This window comes from Gadus macrocephalus, chromosome 7 (genome assembly GCF_031168955.1).
Source record: "Gadus macrocephalus chromosome 7, ASM3116895v1".
In the NCBI taxonomy this organism is placed as follows: domain Eukaryota; kingdom Metazoa; phylum Chordata; class Actinopteri; order Gadiformes; family Gadidae; genus Gadus; species Gadus macrocephalus.
In genome coordinates, this window is record NC_082388.1 from 21,893,100 (window position 1) to 21,918,851 (window position 25,752).

General features: G+C 43.0%; 2 protein-coding genes, 2 long non-coding RNA genes and 1 other non-coding gene across 7 annotated transcripts; 3 read left to right on the forward strand and 2 right to left on the reverse strand.

The window, feature by feature from the left end:
• Nucleotides 1–25: 25 nt before the first annotated feature.
• slc25a14 (solute carrier family 25 member 14) lies at nt 26–11,239 on the reverse strand. Of its 3 annotated transcripts, none has more exons than XM_060057409.1 (8): nt 11,084–11,239; nt 10,400–10,490; nt 9,563–9,701; nt 8,467–8,561; nt 6,471–6,556; nt 5,733–6,082; nt 5,099–5,312; nt 26–4,434 (listed from the first exon to the last, which is right to left on the reverse strand). In XM_060057409.1, exons 2-8 carry the CDS (start codon nt 10,461–10,463, stop codon nt 4,393–4,395), a joined length of 990 nt encoding a protein of 329 aa, XP_059913392.1. In that variant the 5' UTR covers nt 10,464–10,490; nt 11,084–11,239; the 3' UTR covers nt 26–4,392. The 3 variants fall into 3 exon arrangements, with proteins under 3 accessions (XP_059913392.1, XP_059913393.1, XP_059913391.1); XM_060057410.1 differs by lacking the exon at nt 11,084–11,239 and having other exon boundaries at nt 5,733–5,857; nt 5,987–6,082; nt 10,400–11,058; XM_060057408.1 differs by lacking the exon at nt 11,084–11,239 and having other exon boundaries at nt 10,400–11,065.
• Nucleotides 11,240–13,545: 2,306 nt separating this feature from the next.
• On the forward strand, nt 13,546–16,890 carry LOC132460985 (uncharacterized). The gene is made up of 4 exons (XR_009526491.1): nt 13,546–13,882; nt 15,814–15,878; nt 16,233–16,331; nt 16,531–16,890. It is a non-coding gene; the product is annotated as an uncharacterized LOC132460985 (long non-coding RNA).
• A 203-nt stretch (nt 16,891–17,093) lies between these two features.
• Nucleotides 17,094–18,274, forward strand: LOC132460987 (uncharacterized). Its single transcript, XR_009526494.1, has 2 exons — nt 17,094–17,219; nt 17,329–18,274. It is a non-coding gene; the product is annotated as an uncharacterized LOC132460987 (long non-coding RNA).
• A 2,553-nt stretch (nt 18,275–20,827) lies between these two features.
• On the reverse strand, nt 20,828–25,256 carry ppdpfb (pancreatic progenitor cell differentiation and proliferation factor b). The gene is made up of 6 exons (XM_060055991.1): nt 25,075–25,256; nt 24,592–24,682; nt 21,792–21,869; nt 21,499–21,598; nt 21,211–21,330; nt 20,828–21,176 (listed from the first exon to the last, which is right to left on the reverse strand). The coding sequence occupies exons 2-5, from the start codon at nt 24,644–24,646 to the stop codon at nt 21,225–21,227; spliced, it is 339 nt and encodes a 112-aa protein (XP_059911974.1). The 5' UTR covers nt 24,647–24,682; nt 25,075–25,256; the 3' UTR covers nt 20,828–21,176; nt 21,211–21,224.
• A 273-nt stretch (nt 25,257–25,529) lies between these two features.
• Nucleotides 25,530–25,601, forward strand: trnae-cuc (transfer RNA glutamic acid (anticodon CUC)). The gene has a single exon. It is a non-coding gene; the product is annotated as a tRNA-Glu (tRNA).
• The last annotated feature ends 151 nt before the right edge of the window (nt 25,602–25,752 follow it).

Consider the following 25,752-nt stretch of genomic DNA (forward strand, 5'->3'; position numbering starts at 1 on the left):
CAAAAAAGGACAAGTGAAATATGAAAACCATAAGTGAATATCGTTTATTACAGTAGGCCCACATGTCTTTTTATATGAAGCCAAACAAACTAGCAAAAGGAAAAATAATAGTTGACCCATCATCTCAACCATACCAAGCCATGCCCAAACAATCGAGAGGGAACTGTGACATAAAAGTTCAATGGACATGTTGCCCAAGTGCAGTAGAGCTGAAAAGTATCGGCCAATTCTTTACACATGAACTTGTTGTAAGGGGTGGCAAAATGTTGAGTCGTCATGCCAAAAAAGGGTGAGTAGGAGAGACTAGTGGATGATTTGTATAACTCAGTATACTAAGCAGGTAATAACAGCAAAAATGATGTTTTTTGTCAAAGAGGTGTGGTAGAATAAAGAGACAGTACTAGAGTATTCCAATTGTAAAAGAGAAAATGACTAAATGATCACAGCTTTTGTTTGGAATAACTAATTTGAATTGGATCGGTAGGGTAGACATACACATACATGGAAAACAATTGATACCAATCAGTTATCAGAATCATTTAAAAGAATGCAATCAGATCACATTCATAAACGCAGGTTTTCCCAGTGAAGTACACAATAAATACAAACATCTGTAATCTGAAAAAGACTACAATTTAAAAAGTACCTATTGTAAAACCAAAGCAATTATATTTGCCCAACGCCACATTTAAAGAATATTTAAAACAGACATTTTATGATGAACTGAATGTACATATTAAAGACAAGTTTAAAAAACAAATAAAAACATTATGTGCAACGTGAAAAAAAAGAACCTGGATTTTGCAAGACAGAAAAGCAAGCCCCAGGACTGTACATTTTGTACACGCAACCTTCCTCCCACAATTGCCATGTCAACAATAAACTGCACTTTGTGTATCCATTTTGGTTTAAATCTCCAGGTACTGCACAAGTATACACCTTCTTACACAAATCTAGCTTTGATAAAACATTAAAAACATGTTAAAGGACTGGTTGAAGTCAGGGTATTGCCAATTATCAATCAAATCATAGAAAATCTACAAAATATAAGAAGCCAAGACAACAAACAGCTGTTTGCACCACACCAAACACAAATTCCGCCATTATAATATGCACAATTGCATCATTCAGCCAAATAATTAGGAAACATTTGTTTAAAAATATTTTCCACTTGCTACGTATAATCAGATATGCTCTTTCTCGGAGCATGTATGTTGAATTTGGCACAACAGAAATGTATGCTGCTCATCTTGACACACCAGTCATCTCAAGTGTGTGCAAGCGTGTAACGATGCACAGAACATACAATTGATGAGGGCAGCTGACCATAACTGAACTTGACATGGTTGAAACTGATTGAAAATTGTTGACTGTACATGGAGACACTCCTATAACCAATAGATTACCTCATTTATTCATGTTCTATATTAGCCTGAAGTCGTTTCTTTGCGAAAAGGATGTGTGAACGAATAACTAGGTGACATAACATGAAAGCAATGGTGAAATCCCAAGAGGCTGGGTTAGAGCACAATGAAATGTTCTTATCCAATAGAGATGAGACTAAAGCAGGAAGTCAAGTGTAGGCTCCAATGAGGTAACGCATATTCAGACCTCAGGCTAAATAATATATTTTTCTGTGTGAAAGAGATCAGACAGGTCTCTAGTCTGCATCTACGGGGAAGAAAAGCCGTCTCAGAAATACCGGCAGGACATACTGAAAGTTGTTCTCCAAGCAACATGATACAAACAGTAATCATAAAAAGAAAAGTTCTGTAAAAGGCCTCCAAAAAGGAGCAACTACAACATAAAACCAATAAAAAAATATTTTGACCCGACCAATCAGTAACAAGGAAGATTCACATTCTTAAGTTGTCATGTTTTTGTTTGGTTACAGTTAAAAGGTGGAAGTAATTATTATATATGAACCAAATTTTTGTTAATAGTTAGTTTACACTATTCCCTTTTCTATAGCCCTCAGGACCCAAGGTGCTTTATAATGGGTAGCTTGGAGACCAGGCTGATCACGTGACCTCAAAATGTGAGTTCACGTAATCAGCATGGTCACCAGGCTAACATATTGAAGCCCCAGAACCAGGAAGAAAATAAAAGAATAATCCTCAGCTAAAGGCAGTCTCTGCCTTCGTTCACTGGCCACTTTCTAACTGCACACCTTGACACTCATTACTGACCTTTTTGAATTTTGTCAAGACTACACACAGAAATATTTGTATATGCAAAGTTCATCTTAATACCGTGCGTCATCCTGTAATACGTGTGGGTGGAGAACAGAGTCAATGCTAATGGGGATGACAGCAGAATAATGCTGCGGTGCGAAACTCAGCACTTCTTAAAGGCACCCAGTGCAACTTTATGTAAACATTCAATGAAAAATAAACATTCAATTTCTAGTCTTTTTTACACATAGTAAGTTTCAATAACTCCATACCATTACATATCGACATTCAAGGAGCAAAGATGAGACGTCGTTGTGTGGTGAGAACTGATAGAAAATCGTAAACAACAACAATCGCCGGTGGGGAGAAGCCATTTTTCCATTGACTGGAAGCCTGCTTTATTTATTGTAGGTTACAAAAAATAAAGAAAATGGCGGCATTGTTGTTGTTATCGATTTTGTATCAGTTCTCACCACACAACGACGTCTCATCTTTGCTGCTTAAATGTCGGTATGTAATGGTATGGAGTTATTGAAACTTACTACGTGTAAAAAATACTAGAAATTGAATGTTTATTTTTAAGCCTCGAAAGTTGCACTGGGTGCCTTTAACTCTGCATGATTTTTGGCAAATAACGGATGAGAACTGAAGCACGTGCAAATCTTTCCGATGCCCCGGGGTTTGCAGTGTGCATCCTATGCACAAGTGCTTAGAATCAGAATTGAATGAACTGCATCCATGTTTAGACGTCATCTACACAGAAGGTGGATCCCCACCTCGCAACACAATGGTATCACCAATGAGGGACACTGAAGATGTGACTTAAAAGGCTACAAATAAGTCTATTGCAGTTGTAGGCTGCTTTGGTAAGGATTCTGGGTTGGTCCTATAAGGAATTTAAGGAGTTTAAGACAAATCATGATGAATGCATAATTGCATCTGTATATTTATAGGCTCACAGAGAGCCTCAATTTGTTAAATCAATCTAATATCCCAGTGTCAAGCAATGTCTTGCCACTGACGTTGCCTTGTCTTTTTTTTCTCCCAGAAACTATAACTGAGATACATGATTGTTCATTGATCATTTTAGCAATATTACTAGTAAAACTACATGTCATAATTCCAAATAAAAAATTCATATCAGGCTTTCCGATGGTTAACACTATCAGAAATGGTAACAACCAAAACTGGTCGGAATTTGGCTTTCGGGAGTAAGGATATACAGTTTTGTGGGAATGTCGGTTCTACAGAAAAGATAGTTAGACTTTAAAATGCTGTCCACCGTTCCCAGAACCACACCCTCCCACCGCATGTCGCCATGGCGAAGAGTGGGCGGGACACACCTGATGAATCTTGAATATTGGTTACCTATGTGTCAAGAGTCTCAGAGTTCAACAACAGTTCGATTAAAGTGCAAAACACTCCATGGCACATGGCATGCAATCACGTGCTGGCCAGGGCACACACACACACACACACACACACACACACAACAAAGTTTGTCTATACAAATAGTTTTTACCGTTCACACACTTTTGCGTATATAAGAGCGGTTGCCAAGAACCCGTTCCTAAATTGTAACTATAAAAAAAATTAAAAAACAAAGTACATTCATAAAATACTTGACATAAAGCTAATGCCAAGACGTCAAGTAAACCCAAACCAAAGCAGACAAGCCCTTTGGTCAGCCAAACGGAAAAAAACACTTATAACTAGCGGGGCGGGCTTTGCAGCGGTGAGTAAACCCATCTTGTCCGCTCTGGGATGGCGTCCCCTGTTCAGCCAGACCCTCAGCTGCCAGCTCAGGGTTTGCCGACAATGATAAGAGTGAAAAACAAATGACAAACGCGCTCTAGTATTGCACCGCTTTCAAACCACCGCACACATAAATAAAAAGAAGTGATGGGAAAGTAAATACAAAAGCAGACGCTTTATCAACGTGTCGTTTTGGGGGGGGGAGGGGGGGGGGGGTGAGTGCGTGCAGGCGCTGGTGTTTATCGAGAGTGAGGTGGGGGGGGGGGGGATGGGGGGCCAACATCAGGAACATGCCAGTGGTTCTGCTCCTTACACACGCACCCAACACGTTAACAAACAGTCGCGCTTCATGGTTAAAAAGGAGAGTCCCGCCCAGGTCGGCTCTACGAGGGCACCTGCTTAAGCGGCCCTTGCAGACTGTAGGCTTCATGGTTTAAAAGGAGTGTCCGACCGCAGGCTGGCGTTACAAGGGCATCTGCTTCAGCTTCTCGAAGGTGATGAAGAACTGGGGGCACGTTGTCAAGGTCCCAAGGTCATATGCCGTGGCGCATTTCAGAGGGTGAATGTATACCAAGCACTGATTTAAATGACGTTGATTTAAATGACCTTGACATATCATTGGGCAGTGCTGATCGATAATGATTGAAATAATGTTATCGATGAAGTCACAACTCGCATAGATAAACCGCAAAGTCTGGCCAGCCGTACCTTTCCCTTTGTTAACAAGAATCACACAGACACTCCCAAAACCCCGCCCAGCCAGTCTAGCTTCGCTAGTTTGAGTCACACAGTTGAACAGCCAATTAGAGTGGACACAACTGTTATTGAGTTTTTCGAATTCTGAAAGTCTCCCGCCTAGCAACTGGGAGGGGCGCCCTCTTACTCATTCTGACAATAAATAATAATTAACATTATATATAAACCTACACATTATTGTCTTTATTCATATTATTGTCATTATTCAAATTTAACATTTCCAAATAAGGGCAGTAATCTAAGATCTAGGATCTAAATTCGCGTAGCGGCTAGGAAGAAGTCCTTCGAACCAGCCTGCATGCCCGTCCCGTTAGCCCACACGCTATAGACCAAAGCCAGACAGACTGAGCCCCTGCCCCGTCCTACCACACAAACGCCTCAGAGCCGCGCCCGAGGCCCGCCGGTAAGGATACGATGATGTTCCAGGGCCCCAGCCTCAGCCAGTTGGGCCAGAAGCCCTTGTAGAGGGCGAAGAACCCCTCGTTCTTCCACGTCTGCATCACGCCGTCCAGCGTGCCCTTGTAGGCGGGGCCTCCGGACAGGGCGCGCTGGTTCATCATGCGCGTGCGCACCACGTCCACCGGGTTGGACGCCACCGCCCCGGCCAGGCCGCACGTGAAGCTGGAGCTGTGGTGACGCAGATATAAGGCCCGTGAAGCAGGTACACTTACCAAAGTGAGGGATCACTTTTAAATAAAGTGTCTCAAGGCGCTATTATAACCAATTATTTATGTTTTATTTATTGATTTATTTGTTAGGGACCCTGCATATTTAGGAACATTGTCGTTTAAAGAACAACATGTAAATATGCGAGAATTAGTAAAAAAATAACTACTTTTCATTTAAAGTCCACTTTGAAACAAATGGATTGGTCAATGTTTAGTTCCAGGTTGTTCCGTCATTGCAGCAGCTCAACATTCTCAAGAATGTCAAAGCACGGTTGACGTCGCCGCGCTACGTTAGCATAGGTTGAATCCTCTGCGTACCTATTCATGAACCGCTAACACTTGGAGATCAGAAAGTCGAACACCGAAATACAATGCTTACATGAAGTGCGTCAAAATGGTGTCTCCCATCGTGCCCGAGCTGATGAGGTGCTTCTTCGTGATGTCGTAGACGGGGAGTTCCACCCCGACGACGATGGCCGCCCGCTGGGCCGTGGGAATCACCCCCTGGGGAGAAGGGGAACGCCCACGGGACCACACGTCATGACGCCAGACCCGTCCAGGGTTCAAACATTGAGGTTTTGTTTTAACTTCCTGTGCGTTTGTTTTGCGATCGGATCCCGAACAACGACTTACCCTCCACAGCCCCCTGGTGCCTTCCGTCTTGTAGATGTTGACGAAGTTGGAGATCATGCTGCCTTGGAGCAAGCTACCCTGGGCCTGCATGCGGATCTGAAACGGACCAGGCAGAGCGCATCGTGATCATTGAGGATGGAGCCCGATAAAAAAAGTGCCGATTATTCAAGTTAAAACTAATATTTTCACTAACATGCACGTGAAAACAACGCTTTTGATGCAGAAATATTATCGCATAACTAATCAATTCATCGGTATCAAAAGTTATAACCAAATTATTACACAAAATATGTTTCCATTAAAGAGACTGAAGATCATTACTGTTCCTCACACGACACGTGTATAACAGACGAAACTCTTTCTAGCCTACTGTCTAGCCGCGTTTCTGTTTCTGATCCATTGTTGTTGAAACTACCACAGTGTAACAGCCCAAGAAGCCTCCCGTTCCGCCACAATAGTTTGTAAATGTAATGAAGAGAATGACCTTGAGGACGTCGGTGGGATTGGCCATGGAGGACGACAGCACTCCGGAAACCACCCCACAGAACACGTTGATCACCATGGTTTCATCTGCCAGGGAAGACACCGGATACACGTTTAGCCAACGCACGCACATGCGCAAGCACACGCACACGCACACGCACACGCACACGCACACGCACGCACTCAAACCCCATGAAGATTTCATTCTTCCAATTCAGGCAATTTTGAATGGAAATATTGAAACAGTGTTTAGATAGGTTTTCTATACGTTATGATTAGGATGGACAATCAAATGAACGCACCAAAATGGAAGAACGCTAACCCCCTCTAGTGGCCTAGGTAGATAATGCGAGTCGTGTAGCACATGGTGTCCAAACAGAGACCGAATCAAATATTAAAATAAATAATAACTTCACTTCATATTTTTTTGCTTTGAACTAATTCACCATCCTCTTTCCAACGTTTCCAACGTCAACCCATATCCGTCATGCAGCATTGAGTGCAAACACCACACTGACTATTAGAAAAGGAACCGCATAGGCTGTGGTTTCCGTGAGTATGCTTACACTGAAAACCACCATTTAACCCTCCTCATGATCTCAGCGGCCCGTCCTTTATGGTTTCCATTATCATGTCATAATGAACCAGAGACACGAGCCGCAGACCAATGCCTCCTCCGTGCAGCAGCCGTGCTGCACCAGGAGAATATGCAAAGAGTTTGGTTTGTCTGGCAGCACCTAAAATGAGATCCAGCAGCCCTAATGTGTAACGGCCTTGTAAATCACAATGGCTGCCTCCATTTTAGTAGCATTGTAGCCTTTTTTCTGTCATTTTTTAGGAATGACTTGTGAAATAATTTCTCTTTATGGCGACATTGTTGTGTTTGAAACTGCCCCAGCGTTTCCCCGGGGAGACGTGGCAAAACAAAGTTTTGCCACGTCTAACCTAGGTTATGGTATATTTACGTTGATTTAGGATTTGACAGTAATGCAACTCTCTTGAGTCCTCTCAATATGGCAGAGTACGTCAACCAAAAATCCCATGATGCATTCTGATGTGCAAGCCCTATAGCAGAACTTCAGAGACCGCACAGAGCCTCGGAAACCAGAAACTGCAAGGGGTGGAGATGCACCTTGTTTCTTTGGTTACAGAGATATTCTACCGAAGAAAACGAATGGATGGCTGAAGCCATCAGAAGTGGATATCTACATATTATATATTGGCCAGTTTACACAGTGTTGATTTGAAAACGTTGGTTACTTTTTTACAGTTTACTACTGCTGGACAAGTTTTTGTTAGCCAATTGAGGTTACAGACCCCCCTCCAGCCCCATGATTATTCTACCACTTTGTTTACCCAGATTTGAGCTCATCTGCCATCAGAATTTAGATATCAATCCAAGTGTTGATTTGTGAGACTAAGCAGCACACAAAACAATAAGCAGCGATAATCTAGATCGTGTAAACACCCTGTGAGAGCTTGTGAAGATCTTCAACAGCCACCCAAAGCAGTAAGCTGTGCCTTGATTCCATTTTTTACCAGACTGCTTCCAAAGAGGCAGGACATTTACTTTAATGTTCAAGTTAATATTTTTTTATACCTTTAATATCGCTAAATATAAATGACAGTCCTCAATCTAGAGTCCATGCATTTATTTGTATCGTTCTTTGTTCTAATTCTGTCTGTTTATCCCAGCAGTGCTGCTTTTCTGACAACAAGCTATCTCCCTAGTGCAGGGGTCAACACAGCTTGTGCATGCTGCGGCAGGCAAATAAATATCGATTTCACATAAAACTGCATCAAAGTTGCACATTCATGGGCCTTAGGTTTGTAATTTTTACACTCCTGACCGTCACAACAATTATTTAAGACGTATGCAAATGATATACAAGATTTTAATGCCTTTGAAGGCCTCGAGATAAAGCCTTATTTATACGTTTAACAATTTAGCAGAGTTATCCTTCGGATGCTTGTCACTTGAAGGAAAAGGAACAGACCTTCGGGATTGGTGACAAACAGTCTCTTGAGGGTGTTGTACGTTCCGATCTTGATTGTCCCGTATGAAGCTTGTCTCAGCAGCGCCGGGGAAATCCTGTGAAGAGAAAGTGCGTATAAGCCTTTCATGATGTGATATACTTGCAGGTAAATCCCTGAAATGTCAATGAAAATTTACTTAAAATTAACTTCTGGCTGGTAAAAGAGCTTGATCTTGATTTAATGTGACAAACATTGCACTTGTACACCCCAGTAGTCCACCTCATTGTGTAGCCCTGATCATGCGCAAACACAAGCCGGTGGGAACAAGCCATAAATACATTTGCCTATGGGTCAGTAATATAATAAGGATGGAATTTTGCATCCAAAATTGATAAACGCTCCACCACAAACCCGATATCCTACTGATATGAGTGATCAACTAACAGCAGGAAGCTGAAGGTAGAGTTACATCAGAGTCCTATTTTGGAAAAATCCAAAAGCAATAGGTTTGCTATTGAAAGTACTGCAAACAACAAGATATAACAAATATGTTTGTACTGCTTCGTATTCCCCTTGCCTTGTTGTAGTTTATCATCAACCATTCACCATGTCCTAAACATGCATGATTGTAATGAAATCATCTTAAAGATTTAATTGTTGAGATGTATACGTTACTGTATTTGCCTATGGGCTTGTTCATTATAAGTTTGTTTGTGCAAGACGTTTGGTGTGTTGACACAGCCTGCGAACAAGCATCTGAAAATCCTATCGGCTCACACACTCATGAATTTATTTTCGTAAACACGTCTCCCCTTCCGGCCCCTTGAGGACTTTAACAAGATGCACCGGTCAGTGAGTTTGACCTGAGCGGACCTCAGACTTGATGTGGTATATTATCTCTGGTATAATCACCATGTGTGGTCAGACCCTGGGTATAATTTTAGCCGTAGTCGGACACCGGAGTGGAACAACCAATGCCAGCAGGGGACTGGGATGATTTTAAGCCATTAAGAGATCATAGGATTCCTCCAGAGCTAGTCCTCGAAACCGGTGACAAGGTTTTTGACATCTAGAAGTAGATAGGTGTTTCATGGGCAAAAAAGGTTGAATGATCACCCTGAGTAGAGTGCCTTGACGCCCTCCTCCTTGCCGATCCTGTAGAGGGCATGGAACATCCCCTTGTAGCGCACCTCCATGTACTGGGCCTGACCCTGGACCTGTAGCCTCGTCTTGGTACAGTCGATGGGAAACGTACCTGTGGAGGGAAATCATAGCCGTGAATGAACTATAAACTTTGTGTGTATATATTCATGTATGTATGTATGTATGTATGTATGTATGTATGTATGTATGTATGTATGTATGTATGTATGTATGTATGTATGTATGTATGTATGCATGTATGCAAGCTTGAATAATGTAACGTATATGAAACAAGAGGAGCTAGTGAATTATTTGCTGGCAAGCATCGTTGCTGGCATCTTGCATTACAAGAATACATTTATGTTTGTAGAACTGTACCAAAACAACATAACCTAAACAGTAGTCACATAAGAAGCAACAAGGATTACTTTTGATCAAAAGTTGTGGTGGGGTAAGAATACATGGGCCTTCACACAAAATATAACTAAAAAACATTCAACACTTATAAACAAGATAATAAATGTAATTATAAATTGTTGTCTTGTATAACCTTATTGAAGAAAATATGTCTGCAATGCTATGACATTATAACAACTCCAAGCTTAAACAGCAAGTCAAATGTGTGATGTACCATGGTCAATTATCTCGTTAAGTACTTAAACTCAACTGCAGCATAAGTATAGGGTTCTCTGCTGATCTGCGATGCTATAAAATACAAGGTGATGATTTACTGTATATGTGGTCGGCATTACCAAAATGTAAGATTAGCATGAAAAACAGCTAGTGCGAATGCTTTTGTGCATCACGTACCGAATTCTGCGACAATCGAGGCCATCCCTCCGTAAATGAACGGTTTCCAATTTAAATTGGCCATCTCCGTTACAGCAGCTGCGTCTACCTGCTGCAGGCCGGTGATAAACATAAGTAGGAGGCCGAGATAAACATAAACATACACGCAGACATAATGCTGCAGCCTCAAGAAATGTAACATCTTGGCGAGCCTTGGTCAACTGATTCTACTGGATACAGGCGTCCTCAGCATCAGCATCCAGAGCACTGCGCCGGAAAGAGAAGCCAGCCCGATTAAACGTTGATGGAAGGAATGTCATAGATTAGCGAGCTTTCCATTGGCTGAAAGTGAAGTCAATCTAGTGGAAAGATGTTCCGATTGGCTGAACGCGCCGGGGCGGGGGAATCTTGAGTGGCAGGCGCTGACAGCAACAGTGTCGGTGAAAATAAGGACTTATTCTAACCAGTTAAAACACAGATAGTTGATTGACAACATATATGCATAGTCTCCGGCCATTCATTTGATATGAATTAATAAAATATTTACATCGTGCTCATTCATCAACAAACACAAGGTCGTTCATAGGAGCTCAGTTGCTAGCAGATGGCGTTGCTAACGGTTAGCGATCAGTTCTGTAGAATAGAAACGTTAGCCGGCTACTGAGCATTAAAGGATGAAGCACGCTCGAAGACACGGAGGCATACCTGTTATTCACTCGAAACGCCCAGCCTGCTATTGACTACGTTTTGCATAACTCCTCCGAAACCTAGTTTTTCTTAAAATGACACAAAAGTTGTCCCATAACGTTAGCCTGTGGGTTTAGTGCAAACAGGAACACAAGCGACCGGAAGTTTGTTGAGGGTTCCTTTTTTACAGCGACTCCCACTTTGAGAAGTTCAGCTCTGAACTCCCGCCCCAAACTGTTGATGCTCAAATGTGATGATCAGCACTTTCAGATAACGCCTTGAAAGTGTTATTATCATTTATGGTGTTATTGCAGATTAGATAGTATGGAAGAAAAATTTCCGCCCGAGGAAAACCTGAAAAATGATGGAAAATAACCTAGCCTACATTAAAATGACTATACGTCGAAATTGTAAATAAGTATCCAATAATTATGACGAGGTAAATCGAAATGATGATTTAATATCTCTCTTTTAGACCTCGCCTGTACGCTGATGAACTGGGCTGGGAAATGATGGACAGATGAAGAAACAAATGAGATTGATAAACAATTGCTTTCTGTTAAAGCGACTTCAGCCACATAACCTATCATAGGCTTACGGTAAGGCCTCAAATGGTAAGATTGGTGAAAAAAAAAAACATCCCTGTTTAGCTCGTACCGGACAATGGAGCATAAACAGACAAATGTTCAGGGAAATACATTTGAACACCAGCCATTTCGTCCCATGAACTTTCGTGTAAATAGTAAGCTCTTTCATCATTTGTAAATCCACAATTTACCCTGTGCTGTTATAATGATGTATGTGTTTAGGCCTATCATAGTTATGCTTTAATTATAAGTGAGTGTAATAAGCCCCCATGGGCTTATGCTCCTGAAAAAAAAGAAAACGATTATATTCAAGATCCCAACAGTTGACGCGACAGAGCTATTCTCCCTCGATGGCCACTAGATGACGCGCAGGGACTTTATCCAGGCGTTTCATAATTCTTCACCCCATCAAATGTATTATTGTGTACAAGATTCAAAAGTTTGCCAAAGTCTATGACTAATACGTTGACTTCCCCTTGGTTGGAGCTCAGTGTCAACGCTAAAACATTTAAAGAGGGATGGCATTTCAAAATGCCACCACAGATACAGATTACTATCAGTTAATTGATGCTCGAGGACACACACTGGCATTTTCCACTGGTTCCAACGAAAGGTGAAGGTTATGCATGTGCTGTATCCTTGTGTTTGGGTACTGATTACTGAACACATAGCCCTAGTGTAGCTGTTGACTTTATCTTTCTTTTGGCTTTTTCATTCTTTCAGTGTGGTTTTCCGAATTAACAACAAATGTAGTTTGTCTAAACAAACGACTCGTGACCAAATTAATTATGTATGTAGGGCAATTTTAAGTGTTACAATTTTAAATCTTGTAAAATAATGACACTCAAAAAAATAACTACAATTACATGAAAAAGAAACTCAATTGCAGTTATCTGAGTAGTTTATGATAGGATTGAAGGTGAAGGGAGAGAGAAAGAAAAATAAGATGGTGCTTTTGTAATCCCAGAAGGGACATACAGGCAAGAACAGAAAGAAGGAGGAGTGCAGGACAAGAGGAAGGTATGGGGAGAGAGGCTTCTTTCTCAGTTAACAATTCAAGGATGATGTGTTTGTGTGTGTGTGTGTGTGTGTGTGTGTGTGCGTGCGTGCGTGCGCGCGTGTGTGAGTATGCGTGTGTGTATGTATGTGTGTGTGTGTGTGTGTGTGTGTAAGCGTGTGTGTGTGTGTGTGTGTAAGCATGAGTGTATGTGTTTAAGCGTGTGTGCGTGTGTGTGAGAGCGGATTTGTGGGGGTGAGCATGTCTACAGGGAAGAGCATGTGCACTCCGCTGAGGCCAAAGTTATGCTCTCCGCCAAAAAGACGGAGCGTCTCTCACCCCGCTCACATCTCATCTCTGCGATCCTTACGCTGGTCCATCCCTCCGACCAGTATCCATCCCACCCTCGGGGTTCATTGGAGAGCAGATCAGCCGACGTGGTGAGCAGCCCGGGGGTTTGGTTCGCCGGCTCTCCCTGGACGTGTGAGCGTCGGTAGATCCAGTCCGATCACAGAACCACCCAGCTGCGGGAGCCGTTGGGAGGTAAGGTAAACGGCACTATAAGATTTCAGTTTTAAATATAGCCGTACTCACCATCTCTCCCCGCCTGGTACTTTTAAACTGAAATCTTTAAAGAAGGAGCTGTTTGATAAAATTATGCCGGTCAATGAATTATGTATGTAAGGACCTCCTGTTCTAGTGTGTGATCTCCGTTCAGACTTTAACTTGTGGAATGCAAGTTTTTCTTTGACCTTAATACATTGGCTGCCCGACAACAACAAGCACATTTCATCAGAATTTGGAAACTGAATACTGTTCAATTTTTGGTTGCCCGGCAACCAAAAATATTAACCCTAAGGGTTAACCCTAACCCGAATAGTCTGTTGAACTCCTGAGCAACTTAGCTCACCACTATGCCCCTTTATAACAGTCGACATATGTATAACAATGTCTGTTATCATTTCACACCTGTTTATTTAGGTCTCAGCTCTCTTTATTTGTGTTTCTCTTATACTTTTATTTTTATGTTGCACAGTTGAAGGAGCCTGAGACTCAAGAATTGTATTGCCAGCAACTGCTTCTGTAATTGTAATATAGCAATAAAGCACCTCTACCCTTGAACCTTGAACCTTGATAATGGTAGAGAGAATGGTACAGGCTGCAGCATAACGATCAACTTTATTGTTTTCTTTGGGTTGAAACACGTTGGTTCTTGGGCACATTGCGAGACCGGTCAGTAACTTTATTGAATATTTCTAATTATTTGTTTACTTTGAGGCAATAGACAAGTCACCTGTGGAGAAATGAATGACGTCATCTTTCTTGATTATAATGTTTTCGTATTTGGCTCATTTTACTAACGAAGAGGACCATAATGGAAGGTCAAGCCACATTATACTATAACCTCACTCAGGTTATTGTTATTATTTGTGTTCCATTATCTTATAAGGATATTTGTGAGATATTTAACACCAACCAAAGCCAATGCTTAATCATCATTAATCATTTTAACTATGTATAATAAACTGTGATTAATACTTTAAACAGAACAACCTAAAACCTTAGAATCTCCTTGAACTTATTCTCCAATATCATGTTCATCATTTGATTATATTGTGAGGATAGATTTGAATAATCAAAAGTAATTATCAAATGTGAGCTTGAATGCTAAGATTAATGACAGGAATGTTCCAGTTCCAGTACGAATGAAAATGACAGAAAATGTTGCGTGAAAGTTGCATCAAACATATTGTTTATATTATGCTAGAGGTATAAGCGTAGCCAAGTCACTTCATTGGTTTAAGAGCTTCCAGTAGACCACTGAACAGGCAGGTCAGGGTTGCTGTGTGTGTGTGTGTGTGTGTGTGTGTGTGTGTGTGTGTGTGTGTGTGTGTGTGTGTGTGTGTGTGTGTGTGTGTGTGTGTGTGTGTGTGTGTGTGTGTGTGTGTGTGTGTGTGTGCGCGTGTTGGGAGGGAAGAATATGATGTTGTCGAAATGCAACTTTGGCAGTTTGTTTGATACCTGAGCGAAATATCTAGGTCAAATGTGGGCTCCGCCAGTACTGAAATAGCTGTGGGGTAACCCTTTTATGTCTGGGTGAGATGCACCCGCGATGGGTCCAGCTAAACTAGCCCTGTGACTCATGAAGTATTCCAGAGGCTTATGAACTAGAGCTGGATTGTTTGATTGCTTTCATAAAGTTTGTTTGTTTATTTGTTTGATCAGTTTGATCTTTCCTTCTTTGTGTGCATTTGTTTGTGTGTGTGTGTGTGTGTGTGTGTGTGTGTGTGTGTGTGTGTGTGTGTGTGTGTGTGTGTGTGTGTGTGTGTGTGTGTGTGTGTGTGTGTGTGTACATTCTTGCATATATGTGTGCGTTTTGGGGGGGGGGGGCGGGGCAATAAAAAAATGCAGCAGAGTGCCGCTGTAACCTCTCACCTAGATCTCACTGAGTGAGAACCCGCTGTCTCACCATCTCAGAAAAGATTACCCAACAGAACAGCTTCCCACTGTCGTACACATGTGGGGTTACACAACAGCACAGCCTCTCACTGAGATGTTGGGTTTCACAACACACCATCTCCATGTCATATAGAAGACGTGTGGACTTACAGCAGCTGCTAACTGTCTTATGTAAGACACTATGACTTAAACAACATAACATCACACACATACACGTCACACACACAAAGACACACACACACACACACACACACCCCACACACACACACACTTGCACTTGGACAGACAACCATAACTAATTGGTTTTTTAGTAAATGTGCTTTCACTTGAAGTGTGAAGAACTGTTAGGCACTTATTAATTTTTATTGAGATATAGAAAAAGAGAGAGGAAAAATAGGTGTGAGTGTGGGCGTGTGTGTACTTTGTCATGCCACTGAGTGGATTATTATCAATTATGGTGTGTGTTTGTGCGACTGTGCATGGATGTGTATGTGTGCGTGAGTGTGGGTTATCTTGTGCCATGAGTGGAATAGTATCAATGAGAGATACAAGAATAATCACATGTAAACACAATGCTGCATGTTCAGGCGCTCAGCTGTGGGTGCACTGACCCAGAGTCACTTCAAATGGAATTTATAATCTATACCTATGCCTACCTATGTCTATCCCTCTATGAAATTCACTTTCTCTACATATTTCCACAGGTCAGGCATCATGACCAGTGTTAACTCTCCAGCCTGTCTACTAGCCAGAAATCACTTCAAGAGAAGTATGGACACACATAAACGCAAGCTTGCATGCACACACACACATACACGTGTGATATATAAATTATATATCTATATATATAATATCAACATGTGTAACCCTAACCCTAACCCTAACAGATATTGCTGAACCACCATCTGTTCCACTGAGGGAGTTTTGATGGGGGGGTTACTGTTGTTTCGGGTGTGTCCAAACTCAACAAGCACCCCAGTGTATTCGAAGAGCAATGGTTCACATTAGATTTGCATCATCACCAGACCCAGACACCAGGGTCATCCTCTGACGCTAGAGTTTCTGTCTGGAAAATAATATACTTCCTTTACTTACATCCTGTTCTTCATCTCGGCTCCTTCAGGTCCTTGGACAGTGCTGGAGTCGAGCGGACAGACGGACGCCTCCGGCAGACAGAGACACAGACAGATGACACTGTGGGTCACAGTGACAATACCCCCAGGTGAGTTCAGAAGGATATCTCTTTTACAATGGCCTACTTAATAATCACCTACCTACTCTTCACACACACACACACACACACACACAAAGACACACACACACACACACACACACACACACACACACACACACAGTTTGAGGCACTTACGATGCACTATGCAGGCACTGTACGGTCAAACAAACAATCTGATCCTACGCAGGATTCCCGGGGAGATTCGGCACCCGAGGACTATGGGTCAGCTTGGTCCTGGGTTCTTCCTCCCTCCCTCGCACCTCCCTCACCAAGCCTTCGGACAGTCCAGCCAACCCGAAGGGGAAATAGGAAGAACGAAACAAACCCCATCGGCCGGCAAACCGGAGGACCGTTTCTCCTTTTGAATGGACACCGCAAATGAACAAACACTTAAAAAAAGCCCTAGTGGGTGGTTGCTACAAAAGCCCTAGCAATGGAAAACCACAACATAATTCCTAGCAACAGATTACTGCTACATAATTCCAAGCAGTGGGTTACTGCTACATAAGTCCTAGCAGTGGTATACTACATAAGTCCTAGCAGTGGGCTACATAAGACCTAGCAGTGGTATACTGCTACATAAGTCCTAGCAGTGGGTTACTGCTACATAAGTCCTAGCAGTGGGTTACTGCTACATAAGTCCTAGCAGTGGGTTACTGCTACATAAGTCCTAGCAGTGGGTTACTGCTACATAAGTCCTAGCAGTGGGTTACTGCTACATAAGTCCTAGCAGTGGGTTACTGCTACATAAGTCCTAGCAGTGGTATACTGCTACATAAGTCCTAGCAGTGGGTTACTGCTACATAAGTCCTAGCAGTGGGTTACTGCTACATAAGTCCTAGCAGTGGGTTACTGCTACATAAGTCCTAGCAGTGGGTTACTGCTACATAAGTCCTAGCAGTGGTATACTGCTACATAAGTCCTAGCAGTGGAATACTGCATAAGTCCTAGCAGTGGGTTACTGCTACATATGTCCTCCTAGCAGTGGTATACTGCTACATAAGTCCTCCCAGCAGTGGGTTACTGCTACATAAGTCCTAGCAGTGGGTTACTGCTACATAAGTCCTCCTAGCAGTGGGTTACTGCTACATTAGTCCTAGCAGTGGGTTACTGCTACATAAGTCCTAGTCCTAGGCAATGGGTTAATTCTACATAAATTCCTACTCCTAGCAGTGAGTTACTTCTACGTAATTCCTACTTCTAGCAGTGGGCTTCTGCTACAGAAGACCTTTGTCTAGAAGTGGGTTGATACTTCTTAACTCTTGTGGGTCCTCAGACATTCTGGAAACAGTATAGAAAGTTTCCAACACTCAAGGCAGGAAAATGTAAACTATGGATTGAATGTATCCCAGCAGGCCAAGCTTCTGCCAAAGGAGCCTCATGTTTCGATCAGACGAGGGGAGGGGATAAAGCATGCCGCTGTTCCCAGTTAGAAGGACGGCTGTCTTGAAAGATATCTATACCACGGCACTTTCTAATAACATGGGCTGTCACAATTAAAACAGTAAGATTTTAGTTAGTTTGTTATATTTATTGTTTACTATGTGAATGGTATGTAAGTACAATCTCAAGGAACGTTTGTGATTCTCTACGATTTATCTAGATACAGGTTAGCCAGTGCTCAATCTTCTTGAGCTTCACTACCATGGCCTGTATAAGAGTTTGCTAATCATGATCCAAAAAATGATATAGGAAGGAGAGAGGTAGGAATTAAGACAATTTCTCCTAGAAGGGAAGATACAGAAAAAGAAGAGGAAATATGGCAGGAGGGATACTGGGATTGACAGGCGGGTATTATAGATACCAACCTGTATTGAAATGTAATACATTGGTTCAGATTTATTTGAAACAATGTAATTTATGTGATTTATTTAACCCTTCACAATCTGATATTTTGATGCACAACTACAATAAATGTAACCCTAATTTGAGATGTTCCGCCATACAGGGGGGAAATTGGATTGTTCAGGCCCCATTTTAATGAAGCACCCCATCCCCCCCCCCCCCCCCCCCCCGCCGCACACACACACACACACACACACACACACACACACACACACACACACACACACTCACTGACCTGGAAATAGTGCTGTGTGGCCGGACTGGGCGCACTTCAAACGCAGAACAAATTGAGGCTTTCAGCGCCGTCATGCAGAGAGGCCTTTGCACAGCGTCTACATTGTTTGTTTTTCCTCTCCCATTCTGTTCCATAGAGACACATAGGTGCACCAGTCACTGTCGCTTACACAATCTCACACTACGGCGAGGCAACTTGCTGTGTCAGGATGTGCAGCAGCAGGTTGTGGTCAGCAGAGAGACTTCTCGCTGCGGTTGTTGAAATAACCTTGAGGCAAAAGCAGTGTTTGTTGTCCGGGATTCATAGTTATGTCCGTTCCTGTGCATTGCGACCGGTTTGAATTACACAGATGTCAGAAAAAATGCAGAGGTAAGTATAACTGTAAAAATTTTGAAACCACAAGGAGTGTTAGGCAAGGTTGATGGGAAATCCATCTTGGCAATTAATATTAGAGCACTGCCTCACCAGCGTGTTAAGCCTAATAGCTTGTTTAATTAATGCAGCACCTTCTTAGAAAGGACATTTTTAATAAATAAAACTAGATTTAACCAGGTAATTAAAATAGTGCAGGGAAACAGGATGCCTGTGGGGGACAAATATCGCCAAGGAGAGGTTAATAAACATAGCCCTCAGCCTACAAAATTAGGCTAAGCAGGTTGTATTAGTATATATATATATTAGCCATCAGTGGCGGCTGGTCGTTTTTAAAGTGAGGGAGGAAGGACTGCGCGCTTGGTTGCCATTGGCCTGCTTGCACTGTTGGTGTATGGTGGCATAAGAATGTGAGACTCAAGTTGTTTCAGGGTGTTTTGGTGAACTACAAAATAGAAGGGAGGGAGTTATGTGAACAAAATGTATACAAAGCCACAGTGGCATCACTGTAATTTGAGAAGGAAAGGATGCAAAGCATATTAGTCAAATCAGGCCTACTATTGATTTGTAAAAGTAAATAAAAAAATCTGGGGCTATCATTGGGCCTATTTTTGCCCTCACTGACTGAAGTTATTTAGCTATGTTTATTTTCAGTTACAATTGCTTGTAATGCTACCAGTAAGTCATTGCGTACCTAGCAAACCATGTAATACTCACAACACTGACGTTGCCATTACTTCTGGAGACCTTGATTTTGGGAAGTGGTCTACCTCTTTCTTTGGTCGCTAACTTAGCACTGTAACTGAATGAATGGAATGCTTTTTGTAATATGACGTTAACAATGTCCTCCGTTTCCAATGTTTCCATTGTGCATTTAGGATCTCGCTATCGCAGATTTCACTTGCTCTGCGTCTCTCAGACTGAGCACCGCGGCAACGCAGACCGGGTTTGTTATCGACAGCGTTGCCAGATTGGGCAGATTTCCCGCCCAATGATAATTCTTCCAGCCTAACATGGTTAAAAGTAGCCCAATTGGGTGGGAAATCGGACCAATCTGGCAACACTGCTCAACATCCAGGGATCCTACTTATTGGTTCATAGCGCAGACGGATAGATTTTTGCGCGAATCAGACCCCTTAAGGTCCCACCCACTCAGAGGAGGACTTTCCTCCTCTCTCCCATTGAAACCCATGTTATCCACCGGCCGCCAGTACTTTCGGGAAAATGAATGGGAGTCAACGGAGGCGGAGGGAGGACGTTCCTCCCTGAAGTAATTGTCAAAAGGCGATAGGGGGTGCTAATGTCCCTTTACCCAGGGAAACGAACATTATATATTCGAAGGCAATAAAGTAGTCATATTTAAGGGCATTAATTCATTACAATAGTCAGGGCAATCTACATTTTTTATTCTCAACAATGTTAGGGAGGATCTTCCTCCCTCTCCTCAATGGAGAAGCCTCCACTGTTAGCCATATACCCTAAGGGAAGCTACATATCTTGCCAGTCAACAAGCAGACGATCCCCACAGCGCCGCTGAAGTCTGAAACAATGGCGGGACATCATTCCAGATCGCGGGCTAGTACAGTGGTCACATAACTGTTTTTGTTTGGCAATAGAGTTGTACTAGAACCAACACCCACACATGACAGGCTCTAGGTGTTCCCTTAAGTACTGTATCAGCACATCGAGTATGAGGGAGGAGCCTGGATACAGTGGAAGTAAAAGGCTGCCACAACATTTTACATGTCAATAAACACGAAGGTGTCAGGGAATGCAGGCTTGAAAATCAAGTGGCAATCAAATACAAGGCCATGGATACATGGCCCAAAACTGTGAGATGGCCCAAAACTGAAAAAATATAGTCCCTGTTTCAGTGGTATAAACACAGCGACACCATGTTGTGGGTTGTTAAAGGGGCAATGTTTGCAGTATTGCTGCCCGTCGAGTAAATCGAAATACCAGACCATACAGTGGTAATGGTGAGGGATGAACAAGCCCTACGTACAAATACAAAACCCCATAGACAAGAACATAGGCTGCAAGAGTCTACTTTATTAAATGTATACAATCACAGGGTAACAAAGTGAAAAATTCATAATAAATGCAGTGTGCTTGTATGCGCTACGTTGCATATGCCCGCATGACATCAAGTGTGGCCCCAATGTATAAAAAAAGGCGGGGCAAAGGTCAACCGAACCATTTTTAATAATCACTGATTAGTTTTTTTTTTTATCTTTTTTTTGTCATTTTCTTTCCTTGAAAAAACAAGGGCAACAACCAATGGCAGCCGGTCCAAATGTGAATAAAATACAAATAAAAAAAATAAACATTGGTCTTTAAATGGGTCAGCGTGACGTCGCCTAGCGTTGGTACGATCTCCTCCTCCTCCTCCTCCTCCTCCTCTCCCCCCCCCCCCCCCCCCCCCGTGCTTAGGGCGAGGTGGGTGTTCCGGTCTCACTCAGCTGCCGCTGCACCACCATCTCCTTGGCAACACAGGTGATCTGACCGTTTGTCACGACCCCTGGGACCCCAGCCCTGGGAGGATAGAGCGGAATCGTTATAGTCGCACCCGCCGGGGAAAGCACCATGGTTGAGGATATGAAATGGACAGGGACAACATTATGTTACGCTGAACGTCTACATGTATGGTGGATGCAGCTCTACAGCTATGCGAGTGCACGCGTCGATTCATATGGGACTCACTTGTTCTGCGCTTCCTCGGCCAGTGTGGTCATCCCTGCTGGAGTGGGCTTCGTGAAAAAGAAGCTTGACCACCAATGGCCCGAGTCCTGCTTAGGAAGACCTGGACACACACACACACACACACACACACACACACACACACACACACACACACACACACACACACACACACACACACACACACACACCAATGTTACTTGACGGAAGCCGACCAGATGTATTCGTTCTGGCTTTAGTGCGTTTGGAGGGACACCAGATGTTATTTAATTCCGTCTGTAGGGCGGTTGGCTGACCTGGGTGGTGGGGGATGACCTCTCCGGTGTACTCCGAACTGCCACAGGAGCTGCTACTAGACGTAGAGCCGATGCGCCCTGAGAGACGAACAGGACAGATTAGGGCTGATCGCTCAATCGAATTCAAACAGATATCGCTATTTAATGGAACGCGGTTATATGCAATTCGTAAAGTCTTTTTTTGGGGGGGGGGGGGGGGGGGGGGTTTCTTTGTTTCTTTTTTACTGTACTGACTGGAGTTTAGTAAGATTTGTATTTATTATACAATTCAATAGTTAAATAAAGATAGTCATTTCAATTCATCTCAACACATAGGCCTGGCCTAAAGGAAAGTGTTTTATATGTTAAAGGTCCCATGACATGAAAATCTCAATTTATGAGGTTTTCTAACATAAATATGAGTTCCCCTAGCCTGCCTATGGTCCCCCAGTGGCTAAAACTTGCGTTTGGTGTAAAACGAGCACTAGCTGTTCTGCTCGCCTTTGAAAAAACGGAGGCTCAAGCGCGCTGATTTGGAAATCTGTGCTCATGACGTCATGAGGAATCTCAGCTCCTCCCCTTACTCTGCCTGGCCCGCCCAGAGACGTTGGCCCGCCAATGAGACTCGACCGTGCGAGCGCCACATGTGTGTGTGTGTATTTACACACACACACACACACACACACATGTGGCGCTCGCACGGTCGCAGGCAGCGCGCGGTTCAGTCGACTTCAGGTTGATGTGGAAGAACCAGAGACGTCGCAGAACCCGACAAAGTCGTTTGTGATTCAAAATATCGTCTGGAGGCGCACACAATATGTTATATGATATAGATATCTATGTATCATATGATATTATTTAGATATAGAGCTCCAGGACTGTAACGCAAGTGTTGTACACTTCCTTGTTATTTGGATAACCGTTCTGCTGTTGGTGTGATGGCGCATAACACGTCTGGTATTTCTACAACGAGACTCGTATTGGGGGTTATCTCAGCCAAGGTTGAGAATGAATTGGGGGGAAGGAACTTTGGCTTTGACTCCCTCAAGAACATGAACCACGACATGGAGGAGAAAGGGATTGTTGGCGGCGAATGTCTCCCGCTTGAGCCCCGCTGAGGGACCACCGGCGGAGGTGCATAAGCGCTGCCCGGCAAAGATCCCTTTCTCCTCCTTGTCGTGGTTCATGTTCTTGAGGGAGTCAAAGCCAAAGTTCCTTCCCCCAATTCATTCTCAACCTTGGCTGAGATAACCCCCAATACGAGTCTCGTTGTAGAAATACCAGATACGAGAGTCCGACGTCACACCAACAGCAGAACTGTTATCCAAATAACAAGGAAGTGTACAACACTTGCGTTACAGTCCTGGAGCTCTATATCTAAATAATATCATATACATAGATATCTATATCATATAACATATTGTGTGCGCCTCCAGACGATATTATGAATCACAAACGACTTTGTCGGGTTCTGCGACGTCTCTGGTTCTTCCACTTTCACATCAACCTGAAGTCTACTGAACCGCGCGCTGCCTGCTGCCGGCTGCCCGCTGCCGGGCGATGGTGCCTCGCGGCAACCGGCGGCATGTCGCAGTTCATGTACTTCAGCGAGTCAAATCAAAGTTCCTTTCCCCCAATTCCTTCTCAACCATGGCTCAGATAACCCCCACGACAGTCTCGTTGTGGAAATACAAGACACGTCAAAGAACCGACAAGAAACACTTGCGTTACAGTGTGTGTATTCACATTGATGTGGACGTTGAAGAACCAGGAACGTCGGAGAACCCAACGCGGTCGTTTGAGATTCATAATATCGGCTCACACAGCTTTTGGCCGTGATAATATATATTATATGATATAGATATCTGTGTAGGCTATATGATCATATTTAGATATAGAGCTCCAGGACTCCCGTGTGTTCTAGAATATTTACAGAACACGGCTAAAGGCTGTGTGCGGCTCGCCATTGCGATACATCCACTGTAAACAGAGCGCATGGTGGCTGCAAGCTGCTCAGGGCCACACCCCCACCCTCCTCCTTGACACGCCCACCGAAACAGCGCATTTGGGGGAAGCTCAATGTGCGACTGGCTCGGAGTGGCTGTAACTCTGCACCACGGCTGAATTTAGGGAACGTCTTTGAATACTGTGTTAGTTGCCCACTAATACCTATATTAAAGAATACATAAAATAGCATGTCATGGGACCTTTAACTGCTTCCAATGTTGGTCATACTAAAGATTGATTTATTGCTCGTTTAGGGAATAATAGATCATAATGACTTTTAAAAAGAAAAATTTCATACTAAATCGCAATATTGGTAGAAATAATCGCAATTAGATTATTTCCCCAAATCGTTCAGCCCTAGGACAGATTATGAAATCATCAAGAACCAAAATGAGAAACAAAGGAGTAGTCCTACCCAGCGAATGGGAGATTGAGGGACAACAGAAAGTGCTTTCCACAGGGCCTAGGCTACAGGCACAGTGAATGCTGGTTGGATGCATGTCAGAAGAAAAGTTATTGAACACCTTCAATATGCTTCATTTTGGGGGAATTTATTTGCATTCATATGGTGCACTACATCTTTTTATCAACTGCAGTTTATATCCGATTAGCCGTTTTCTTTTGTGATTGTCCGTTATGAGGCGTGCTTTATTGATTCACAGCATCCTTTATAGACTACGATCCACAGAGAGTGAGTGCATCAGAGATGAGACCAAATATGTTCTGGCAAGACTAACAAGACCTTACCACAACAAATCAGCCTTAAATAATCAGTCAGTTCTTGAGTGATTGAGCCTTTACACGTGATACCTACTTCGGTAGTAGTCGGTGGTCGCCACGAGAGAACCGCCTGCTGGAATAGCTGCCATCCTACCGTTGTTGGTCTAAACGTACTTGGTGGAAACCTGTAGAAAATGGACGAATGAGGAAGGTAACTTAAAGACTTCCATAGTGCATCTTTTAATGCAGTGAAGTTGTATGCACAGGTACACAAAATTCATTAAGACATCTACGAAAACAAAAAGGAAAAAATGACGTCAGTTGTTGACATTTGACTGCGACAAAGGAGCATCTCCAAAACAACATCATAACTTATGGCTTACTCAGATGCGACTGTTACACAATATATAACCTGTGGTTATCTAAAGAATGGCAAGATGTACATTTTCATTTCACATTTTATGCAAATATAACACATGAACTTGGGCAGCGTTAGCATTAGCTGCTGAAGTTAGCGCAGCAGCATTGACCACCAGCACAATATAAGATATGAGCCCCCTTTTTGACGAAACCCTACCTTGTAACGTCGGAGACACAGATGTGCTCGATGGTCAGTAGAACCCAATACAACTCAGTCGGCCAGGCTGGGGGGAGTTAACGCTAGGCGACGGGGCCCATTTGAAACTAAGTGTTGGGTAGATATAACCCTCCAATGTCTGATAGGATACCGTATTGGATTGTACGGAAATGCCCCCATTTATGAGAATATATAGAGGGTGTGACGTCAGCATTAAAAGAGGCGGACCGAAACAAATCCACCAATTGCATAATCCGGAATCAATCGTTCTTCGTGTTGAAGGCCCAGGGAATTAAGCGAACAAGAGACATCTTTTTTTGCTCGCTAACGGACGCCCTTTATCTAATTGTACTTTCATTTATTGAGATACCCTGCCTACTTAAACTATAACACAATGTTCTAGAAATCTTGTATAAGAAAATCTATATTATGATGGGTCATTCCGCATTGTATGATCCCTGGTGGTCTAGTGGTTAGGATTCGGCGCTCTCACCGCCGCGGCCCGGGTTCGATTCCCGGTCAGGGAACTCATCTTTTGAAACACATGCATGGCCAAGGTGAACATCTCTACTCAATGCCATGAACGAAATCTCTCGAAATTCTGTTTAGATCATATAATTGAAGATACAGGTGTGTTGATTTGTTTCATTTGTTAACGAACGAAGGTTAACAGTTAGA

Bases quoted from the DNA above. Each gene is read 5' to 3' on its own strand.
- slc25a14 (XM_060057408.1), bottom strand. From the start codon at position 10,580: ATGTTACATTTCTTGAGGCTGCAGCATTATGTCTGCGTGTATGTTTAT. The intron at 5,313-5,732 runs GTAAGCATTGTA...GCGTCACCACAG, and splicing joins ACCATTTTGACGCACTTCAT to CTCCAGCTTCACGTGCGGCC. The intron at 4,435-5,098 runs GTATCCTTACCG...ACGTGCCCCCAG, and splicing joins TGGGGCCCTGGAACATCATC to TTCTTCATCACCTTCGAGAA.
- ppdpfb (XM_060055991.1), bottom strand. From the start codon at position 24,646: ATGGCAGCTATTCCAGCAGGCGGTTCTCTCGTGGCGACCACCGACTAC. The intron at 21,870-24,591 runs GTAGGTATCACG...TTCGTCTCTCAG, and splicing joins GACCACCGACTACTACCGAA to GGCGCATCGGCTCTACGTCT. The intron at 21,331-21,498 runs GTGAGTCCCATA...CTATCCTCCCAG, and splicing joins GCCGAGGAAGCGCAGAACAA to GGCTGGGGTCCCAGGGGTCG.